Source organism: Castanea sativa, chromosome 1 (genome assembly GCF_040712315.1).
Source record: "Castanea sativa cultivar Marrone di Chiusa Pesio chromosome 1, ASM4071231v1".
Taxonomy (NCBI): domain Eukaryota; kingdom Viridiplantae; phylum Streptophyta; class Magnoliopsida; order Fagales; family Fagaceae; genus Castanea; species Castanea sativa.
Window position 1 is genome coordinate 16,713,993 of NC_134013.1, and position 10,812 is coordinate 16,724,804.

The following is a 10,812-nucleotide window of genomic DNA, read 5'->3' on the forward strand; positions in this document are numbered from 1 at the left end:
TAAAAAATTGTGGAAGGACTTAAGTGTTTTAGAGAATATGGAGGAGAGTAGGGGATTATCAGCGGAGGAAAGGGTAGAAATGGGAAGAATTCGTGATGAGTTAGAAAAAGCTACTCTGTTGGAAGAAATATGTTGGAGGCAAAAATCTAGAATTCTCTGTGTTAGAGAAAGAGACAGGAATACTAAATTTTTCCACTGTATAGCTAACTCTCACAAAAGGGTTAATTCTATTGATAGGCTTATGGTGGATGGGGTGTTGTCTTTGGACCCGGCTGTTATAGCAGATTGTATCTCTCAGTTTTATAAGCAGCTTTATTTTGAGGATGTGGCTCATAGACCTGCCTTAGATGATGTGGATTTTTCTACTATCTCGGTGGAAGATGCAAGTTGGCTAGATAGGCTTTTTGAGGAAGAAGAGATGTTTGAGGTGATCAATGATTTTAATGGTGATAAGGCACCTGGCCCGTATGGCTTTTTCATGGCATTCTTCCAGTTTTGTTGGGGTGTTTTGAAAACAGAAATTATGGTTGTATTCCACAATTTTCATACTCAGGCGGTGTTTGAGAAGAGTCTTAATGCTTCGTTCCTTGCCCTTATTCCCAAGAAAGTGGATGTTCTGGAGGTCAAGGACTTTTGACCTATTAGCTTAGTTGGTGGGATTTATAAGATTATTTCTAAGGTGTTGGCTAATCGACTTCGTAGGGTGGCGCATGGGCTTATTTTGGATTCACAAAATGCTTTTGTGAAGGGTAGGCATATTTTGGATTTAGTCTTGATTGCTTCTGAATGTATTAATAGTAGATTGAAGTCAGGAGTTCCAGGTGTGTTGTGTAAATTGGATGTGGAGAAGGCGTATGATCACGTGAGTTGGGATTTTTTAATGTATATGCTTCAGCGTTGTGATTTCTTAGAGAAATGGATAAAATGGATAAGGTATTGCATTTCAACTGTAAAGTTTTCCATTTTGATCAATGGTAGCCCATCTAATTTCTTTGGAAGTTCTAGGTGGCTTCGGCAATGGGTCTTTTATCTCCTTTGTTGTTTGATATTGTGATTGAGGCATTAAGTCGTATGTTGGATGTGGCTGCTTCCACCGGGAAATTCTTAGGCTTTTCTGTGGGTAGTACGGCTTGTCCATCAGTGATGGTGTCTCACCTTTTATTTGCAGATGACACTCTGATTTTTTGTGATGCTGAACCTTTTTAGATTTCTAATTTGAGGGCGATTCTTGCTAAATTTGAGGAGGTGTCAAGGCTTCGTATTAATTTGGAGAAATATGAGTTGGTACCTATTGGTGGGGTACACAATTTGGAGGCTTTGGTGGGTCTGTTGGGGTGTGGGCAGTCTTCTCTGCCCTTGAAATATTTGAGCCTTCATTAGGTACAAAATTTAAGGATTTATCTGTTTGGAATCCTATCCTAGAGAGAATGGAGAGGAGATTAGCAGATTGGAAGAAAATGTATTTATCTAAAGGGGGTAACGTGACACTCATTAAAAGCTCACTCTCGTCTTTACCTACATACTTTCTTTCCCTTCTTCCTTTACTGGGTAAGGTGGCAAAGCGTATGGAGAAATTACAGATAGATTTTCTGTGGAATGGGATTGGTGGTGAACCTAAAATACATTTAGTTAATTGGGCCAAGGTATGTAGGCCTTTGCAGGTTGGGGGGTTGGGTTTAAGACGGTTGGGAAACTTTAATTCTGCCTTGCTAGGAAAATGGTTGTGGAGGTATGGCATGGAGATTGATGCTTTATGGAGGAGGGCTATAGAGGCAAAATATGGGAACATTTGGGGTGGTTGGTGTATGAAAAAAGTGACAAGTCCTTATGGGGTTAGCTTGTGGAGATACATTAGAAGTAGTTGGTTGAACTTCTCTAAACTCCTTGTTTATGATGTGGGGGATGGTACTAGAGTGAAATTCTGGAAGCATGTGTGGTGTGGGGATTGTACTCTCCAAGAGGTCTTTCCGGAGCTTTACTGTCTTAATAGGTCAAAGGATTCCTCGGTGGCTAAAGTTATGGGTTAGTCTGCTGGGAGGTTTCACTGGAATGTGCAATTTTGTCGTCCACCACAAGATTGGGAAGAAGAAGCCTTTGACTAGTTTATAGGGTTAGTCTATTCTTTGACAGTGCGGGGGTTTGGCCCAAATAAGGTTTGTTGGAAGCCTGCAAGGAATAGAGGTTTTGAGGTTAGAGGTTATTATAGCTTCTTCTACCCTTCTACTCTTGTTTCCTTTCCATAGAGAATGATATGGAATTTAGGGATGGCAATAGGGTGGGGTGGGGCCGAATGATGGGGTCTTCATCCCCGCCTCGCATGGTTTTGTCTTACCCCATCCCCGCCCCGCCCCGCCCCGCATGACCGGGAAAACTTTTTAACCCCATCCCCGCCCCACCCTATAAAACTCTACTTTTTGTTCATTTTCCCTACAACTAGTACAATTTTTTTAATGAAACCTATTTCATTAATAAAAATATACTTGAAATTACAACTAAATTTATCCTATCAAATTAAATCAAATAAAATTTTAGAATAAAATTGAATAATATATCAAAGCGTTTAACAAGATAATTACAAAAACAAATCTCATAGTATAACACATAACAAAATAAAGGTAAAGAAATATATTGTGTAGAATAAAATAAGCTAATATTGATATGTTTTTTTAAATAGTAGGGTTTTAGGGTATGAAAAATTTACAATTATAGCATTTAGCAACGCAGGTTGGGGCGTGGACAGGGAGGGGCGAGGTGGGTCTAAAAAGTCTAAACCCATCCCATCCCATCCCCGCCCTGCCCTGTGGTGTGGGGCTAAAATCTTGCCCCATCCCCGCCCCACCACCTTTGCGGGCCAGGGAAACCCACGTGGGGCGAAGTGGGGAGGGGCAGGTTAAGCGAGGCGGGGCAAAATTGCCATCCCTAATGGCAATCTAAGGTTCCTCCAAGAGTAGCTTTCTTTTCTTGGTCTACTTCCTTAGGTAAGATCTTAACAACAGACAACCTACGTAAAAGACGAGTGATAATGCTTGACTGGTGCTACATGTGTAAGAGGTGTAAGGAGTCGATGGATCATCTTCTACTTCATTGCTCCATAGCTTGGGAGTTGTGGTCTTTGGTTTTTTGCTTGTTTGGTATTCAATGGGTTATGCCTCATACTGTTCTTGAGTTGTTTGAGGCTTGGCAAGGAAAGTTTGCGCGATATCGTCACATTGATATTTGGAAATTAGTGCCTCATTGCTTGATTTGGTGCATTTGGCGTGAAAAGAATGCTAGAAGTTTTGAGGGTTGTGAACGTTCTTTGCTGGAGATTAAGTCTTTTTTCTTACACACTCTCTTTGAATGGAGTGTGATTTTTTCTCATTTTTCTTGTTCTTCCTTTCTATTTTTCTAGACCATTGTTCTTTTATTTCTTGATTTGTGCCCTCATAGTACATCCTCAATGTACTCGGCTTGACAATCTTTCTATTATTAATAATATTCTTACATTATTTATATATATAAAAAAAAGATTTATTTAATTAAGTTATTTCCGTTAACTTTTGTTAAAATTTTTAGAAAAAAAAAATTGGAAAATATTTTTCAATCATTAATTGAATTTTTTTAATTTAAAAAAAATTTGAAGAAAAATTTATAAAATTGAAAAATTAACCACAGTATATAACAAAAGTTGATAGAAAAGTCTTAATTGAATAAACTTGAAAGTTAGAAGACTGAAATGAACAAAAGTAAAGTTAGAGGACTGAAATGAAATCTAAAAAAACTTAAAGGGTCAATTTTGCATTTTACCCTAAAAAAAGTTCAAAGATTATAAATAATAAAAATACGAAGATGATGTCTAATAGTAAAACGAGGAACTTGCTAGCAAAAAAAAAAAAAAATTGGAACTACAAAAAATACTAATTTTGATAATTTTATTGTTGTATATATTACACCTTGAATGTTGTGAAATAGTTCTACTAGACAGTTTCTAATTATTATTTTGTATTTTAAAGAAGCCATAACAAACATTCTTTCAGGACAATGTCCACTCTATTTGTGCCTAAGTATCCCCACAGAACTGGGTTCGAATTTATTCTCCGAGGCCCTTCTTGTTAAGATCCAATCCCCTATTTAGTGGGCCTCATGCAGAACCAACAAGCTAATCGTGTCTCTCATCAAACAAAACGAAAAAGAGACAGAAGATAACGTTTAAGTGAACGTACCCAACCACCCCCCCCAACAAAAAAAAAAATCACGTTTAAGTGCGCGTTACATTCTCACGGATAGTAGCATGTGTGCTCGTGCATGCACACACAAACAAAAAACCATCTAAGCCAGCTTGAAAGAATCTCACAAAGGGAAGACTGAGGCTTTTGTTCTAAAAGGGTACAAATCTTGAGGGAAATAGTGTAGGAGTGAATTATTATTTATTATGCACAGGTCCAGACTAGTGGCAATTTAACCAAGATTACCAAGTGGAAACTCCTATTTCATGCAGATCTAAATTATCTAATGAAGTATGACCTGGTAAAGGACCGTCAATTACAGGAAGGGAATTCATTTTTTTGATAATTCGATAATTATAATAATCCTGAGAAATACCAGGAGGTGCCAATTCAGTTAGAAGGCTCTTGACTACAAGAAGGAAATTGGTACTGCTATACATTCGAAAACAATACCCTAAAGCACATTGAAGCTAGTAATTCAGAGGGATTAGGTGAGGTAGCCTGACATGCAAATGAACAAGTATTTGTTAGAAAGATAAAAGAATGATATATGGCTTAGATGCAATTAATTTAAACTTGATCTCTATTGGAATGAAGTTCTTATTCATCAAAAAAAAATTGACTTTGGTATAAGACATATCTCGGCATAATAACTCAACAGCAAATAAATAGCGCACAGAAAATCATTAAAAATTAAAGATGAAAATAGACAGAAGGTCTAGATCCTAAACCTGTAATCTTCAAAATCGTAGTGATGCACAAAATCTCACATCTGAAGGCATCTAAGGGTTGGACAAATCATGTATAACACAAAAGAACACAACAATCCCTATCATGCTTGCCAAAGTAGTTCTAGCTTCTCGTAATTTTCAAAATTGCTGATTATCTTTGTTTATCAATAGCTCTTCAATTGAATATCACCAAAATCTTCACATTGTTCCCGCTAATCATCATGATGTTGATTATCTCCAATAATATTCACGTTGGTCCTTCTAATCATTATGATGGTGAAGAAGAAACAGCCGCTGCTAATTCTGCTAACTGCTTCCTGCCAAGATTGGATACAAGTTCCATGGAGATGAAGTGTTTTGGAAGATTTTCAAATTCTTCCACCTTGAAATTGTATATTGGTTGAAGTTTTTTAGCTTCAGAATCTGCTGCTTCAGCCTCTGCAAGTAGAAGGTTAGCTTCTTCAAGGTCACCAAATTCTAGAGCAGCATTTCTTTCTGCTGTAGCAGCACCGGCTATCAAAAGCAACCTCTGGAATCTAGCCATTGCTACCTCTTTTTCCTTGGATAAAATCAGCCCCTCAGTGTCCTGCAACCTGTTTACGGTGTCTTTAATCTCTTCCTCAAGCTTCTCAAGCTCTGAGGTGGTTCTTTCCATGTCAATCTGTATGCCTTCTTTTTCAACACTCAATGATTTTGCCTCAGCAGCTATTCGTGCAGCTTCCTTAAAGTTTCTCGCAGCAGCAGCAATTTTCTTTTCAGCTTCCACCTCTGGGACTCTTTTGTTTATAAAAAGAATTCGCTGCTTGAAGGATGCTAGATCCTGCTGAATGTTTGATTTTCTTGCAGATAGTTCCTAAAAACAGTGAAAGGACATGTTCAACAAATGGCATGTTGAAATGGGGAAGAGAGCACGAAACAAGGGGAGGAAGGGGGGGGGGGGGGAGGAGAAAGAAGGAAAGAATTTAAGTCGATTGGCATATGTTCATATATCAGAAAGCTGATAATTGAGTATGAAAGAGTATCTATGGTTTGTGATGCTCTAGCAAATGCACAAGCACAACACTATTTAGCCAAAGCAAAAAGTAAAAAGAAAGAAACTGTAAACACAAATAAAAACAAACAACACCAATGGAAAAATGCAGTAACTCTCTAGGCCAAATTATTTTACAAGGAATATAAATCATTAGTTTATCACAATGTGGAAGGGATGCAACAACAGAGCTTCACCATAACAGCAATACCTGATCTGATAATGCAACACCATGGTGAATAACAGACAGTTCAACGTTTTTATGGAAATGGAATTTCCAAGTAAAGGATGTGGTGGTTGTCTATAGGTTTGATGATGACATAAAAAAATAAAAAAAAAATTGTCAAAGACCAGGTAAGTCCCTGAGAAAGGAAAAACATCTAGATTTTAAACCAAATAATTGAAAATTGTCTCAAATTCCTATTTTGAATTGAAAACCTATTTGGGTTTTTTGGCATAGAAGAAAAGTATATTCCTCATCAAAGAATTAATTTGGTATTCCTTGTCCACAAAGGAGTATGGGTTGAAACTTTATCTATAGGTTGTACCGTAAAAGGTTTGAAGGCTTTGGTCCAAGTGGTCCTCCATATGGGAAGATGAAAACTCTTACAAGAATATGGAGTAGGTTTCTTCAAACAGTATTTTGATAGTTCTTTTGGAGTTTGAAAGATGCTAGCCAATTTTTGGGTTGAAATACATGTATGTGTGTAAGTGTGTTAAGTAATTATAAACAAAAGAAAAGTGCATGTGAATTAAGTGTTTATCTATTGTTTGAATGAAAAGTACCATTGGGTGTATTTGGGTTTTGAGCTTGTGATAGAGTCAAGTTTGTGAGTTTATATTGAGAGATTGTTTTGGGTGCAATGAGATTTGTGTTACTTTGTACTTATGAGAGGTCTTAAGTGTGTTTGTGTTTGTGTTTGTGTTTGTGTTTGTAAACTTTATGAGTGTTGTTTGTGAGAGTCTATGAGTATAGTTTTCAAGGTTTGGCTGAACATGGTTTTGATCCATACTGCCGATAAAGGATTTTGGTTGGTGTTATCAATGGATGTAGGCACGAAGTTGGCTAAACCACATTAAACTATATGTCTTGTGTGCATGCTTTAATTTTTTGTTTGTGATGAATGTGCTCATGCTAGCCTTAAATTTCAACATAAAATTTTCACATCTAATTAATTAGAAAGGACCATTTGATGGTGTTCCTCAATCCTCTGCACATTTAAGCAAAAGCCATATTCAGAAACAACAATTATAAGGGATCTAAGTTTCACATGCAAGTTATATTAGGTCTCACCAAAAAAAAAAAGGATATGTAAATACTATCATTAAGCTGTAGGTTTCTAAAGGTGAGAAGTCTGCCATTGATATATAAATGGGAAACATCTTCCAGGGTACTGATAGCCATAATAAAGAAAATCTAGAAGTGAGTTCTCAAAAATGAAATATAAAAATAAGCCTGTCAAAGAGTAAGCTAGAAAATTAACCTGTAGAGAAGCTCTTGCAGTGGAAACTTCCTGTTGGAGCACTTGAACATCCTCAGAAAGCTTCTCCTCAGCTTTTACAAGCCTCATTTTATCTTCCCTAGAGTTCAACATGGAAGACATCAGAGTTTTTCTCAGCTCCACAGTTTCCAGGTATGTTTGTGCTTCCTCTGCAGAAGCGCTGGCAAGTTCCCTCAGCTTTGCACCTTTTTCTTCTTCCTGCTTAAGGAACTCGTTAATTTCTTTCTTTTTTGCTGATAGAGCTTCACTTTCCAAGTCCATTGTGGAAAGACTTGATTGCAAGTTATCGCACTTTGCATCAATGTTTGATTGCATCTCCTGAAAACCCGAGATCACATTGCCGATCCTTTCCTCAACTTCTTTGATTTCAGAATCATTTTCTGAAATTTCCTTTTCCTTTTGTTTCACTAATTCAAGTAGCTTTTCCAGTTCATCTCTCAGCATATCCTTTTTACTACAAAGCAGTTCTTGCTCCTTCCTGTCATCTTCAATTGAATGCTCAATGGAATTATTAAATACTTCTCGAGCTTCATTTATTAAATGTGATTCAATTTCCACCTCCATCTTCTTGACTTCCAAGGCTTCAGTTGATGAAAGCCATTTGTCCATCTCTTTTGAGGATGATTCTTCTGCTGTCTTTAACAATAACTCCGCATTATGTGCAGCATCCTGCAAAAAATAGACTACAAATTGTCATTTTTGTTTTCTCTAGTCAAACTAACAGCGATAACAAGGCCTTAATCCCAAAATTTTGGAGTCAGCTATGGATCTCAATAGATTAGTTAAGGTTGGTCACATATACTTTTTCCGTTATCCTATTCTATTTAAAGTCATACTCTCTGTTGCTTTTAAAAAAAATTAAATTTTTTTTATATAAATAAATAATAAAGTCATAATCTCTACTACTTACTTAGGATTGATAGTTAATGAAGCTATTTGACATGATGGTTAAATGTTGCATATGGGATATTGGTACAAATAATCAATACAAAATATTGGGAGAAAATTGACACAAAGTACAACAAAAATCATTTACGATGTAACAGAATGCTTGCTAATTTTACTTGCAGGCTAGATCCAAGAGCACCAGAATGCTTTATATACCATATTCCCATTTGTAATATTTAAGACCCATATTCAAGCAAGGTACTTATATTGGCAATGTGACTGGTAGTGTTTGCAGTCACTTATTATGTCCTTAAGAAAGTGATGCAGATATTAGTAGGTATCCAAAAAAAACATTAGAGTCATACGCGTTTTTTGTTTCAATTCTTAGTGAGTTAAATTAGAAATAGCAATATGCATAGTTTGGGAGGAAAAGAAAAGGGTACTGACTGTTGCGAATTTGTGGAGTAGGGAGACACAAAGTTCCTCAGCAGCAATCTGAGCTTGAAGAGCCTCCTGCATATTGGATTCATTGGCATCAGATTCTGCCTCTGCCTCTCTCAACGCAATGAGGAAACTTAGTTTCTCCTCCTCAGCAGCAGCCAGGGAGTCGCTAACACGCTCAGCTTTCTCGAAATCTTCGGCCTCACATGCTTCTTCCAACTCCTTCTCCAGTTCCCTGTGCTTGATTAATGCCACATTCACATTCTCAGCTGCTTTTCTCCTCCTCCTTATGGATTCCTTCCTCGCCGCAGATACAGACGCCACCAATTCTCGAGCACCCTTCAGCTTCTCAGCTATTTGGGCCTTAATATCCTCCAAACTCAACTCACCCTTTTCTTCTTCTACTTTTTTTGCTTCTTGCTGCTGCTGCTCTTTTTTTGCTTCTTCTTGCTGCTCTTCTTTTACTTCGCGTTGCTCTTCTTGTTGAACTTGTGCGGTAGTTTGATTATCATCATCATCATCATCATGATCAATTTTAGTCGGTGTAGAAGAGACAAGGTTGTGATCTTCGGTATGAGGAAGATCATCGAGTGAATCGGATTGAATAGAGTGAGAATCCGAATCGAGATCCAGCGGTGAAAAATGAGAATGTGCATCTCTGCTGCCATCTCTGCCATATCCTATTCTCAAGCCAGCTCGTTTCTTCTTTCTCGAAACCTGTCGAGAAATCGAGGGAATTGCTCTTGTTGTTGTTGAAATCGAAGGAGTAGAAGAAGAATTCTGGGATTGAGGAAGGGTTTCGAGAGGAGCTACGATGGTGAGATCAGAGAATAGATTTTCGTCAAGGGGCTGAGACAATGAATGTGAATTCGAATTTAATGATGACGTTGTACTTTCGGAATCGGCGGTAGTAGCTGTAGTGGTTGGAGCATCGATTGGAATTGGGGGAGGAGGGTTTATTGGATCATGATGATTGTCTTGATGGCCTTGTTGTTGTTGTTGTTGTTGTTGTTGTTCTTGATGATGGTTTTGTTGGTCTTGGTCTGAAGCCAATTGGGTAGGGTTAAAGAGGACCATGCCCTCAAATAGCGAATCCATTTCTTCCTCCATTTTTCTGGAATTTGGAGTTAAAAGATCTCCCCCACGTTGAATTAACTCACTACTCTTTGGACTCCTATTGTATTTCTCTTCTGAATTTTTGCATAGAAAGAAGAAAAAAAAAAACTTTTCTAAATTCTGACAATATATCTAATTATATTATATATCCTTAAATCTAATACCAGCGAGGGATGACCCCCAAAATTATACGTTGACAGTACTTGACACTCGTTTACTTGCCAAATTAGACCCGTTTACTCAATTTTAACGAGATGACATTTCAACCCCAGATATCCAAAATAATTAACATTCTGCCCATTCATTCCCCTAATGTCAAGGTGACACACAAACAAAGTATTCCCTTCTTATTAGAGAATGTTCCAATTACGGTAAATCTTATCGTAAATTTAGTCACAGAGATTATCATAAATGTGAGAGAAGAAAATACTAATATGTGATATTTCACCTGATAATTACTCTTAATTTTAGTTAGACATACATATTACCAAAAAAAAAAAAGAGAAAAAACACTTGATTAATTGGGTTCTTTTCACTCGCTTGCCATGTGTCACAAATTGGTTAAGCTCTCCTAATGACTTAGATGATATTTGAGGAGTCAAGTCCACTGTCCTCGTGAATAATGAGGAAGGCTAGTGGTGCACTCTTCAATCACGTAACAGCTAGGTCTTAAAAAAAATATGAAAAGGAAGAAAGAAGTTGAAGGAGAAAAGGAAAATCCTTCTTTGTGCACCTGCTGAACATAGCTAAAGTGTCTCGAGGTGCATAAAAAATCATAAAGAATCTCAACAAGTGTTTCAAGTGAGTGTGAGTGAGTTTTTCTTTCAAAGATGATCCCCCCTTGCATTTATGGGTTCCTTTCCCTTTTGTAGTGATGTTAAGATTAGTTTAAAGTATGT

The 10,812-nt window shown here is 37.2% G+C and overlaps 1 protein-coding gene across 1 annotated transcript; it reads right to left on the reverse strand.

Annotated features, from left to right (window-relative positions):
* Positions 1-4,770: 4,770 nt before the first annotated feature.
* Positions 4,771-10,097, reverse strand: LOC142620883 (uncharacterized). Its single transcript, XM_075794190.1, has 3 exons — positions 8,804-10,097; positions 7,451-8,137; positions 4,771-5,789 (listed from the first exon to the last, which is right to left on the reverse strand). Exons 1-3 carry the CDS (start codon positions 9,905-9,907, stop codon positions 5,205-5,207), a joined length of 2,376 nt encoding a protein of 791 aa, XP_075650305.1. The 5' UTR covers positions 9,908-10,097; the 3' UTR covers positions 4,771-5,204.
* Positions 10,098-10,812: the final 715 nt, after the last annotated feature.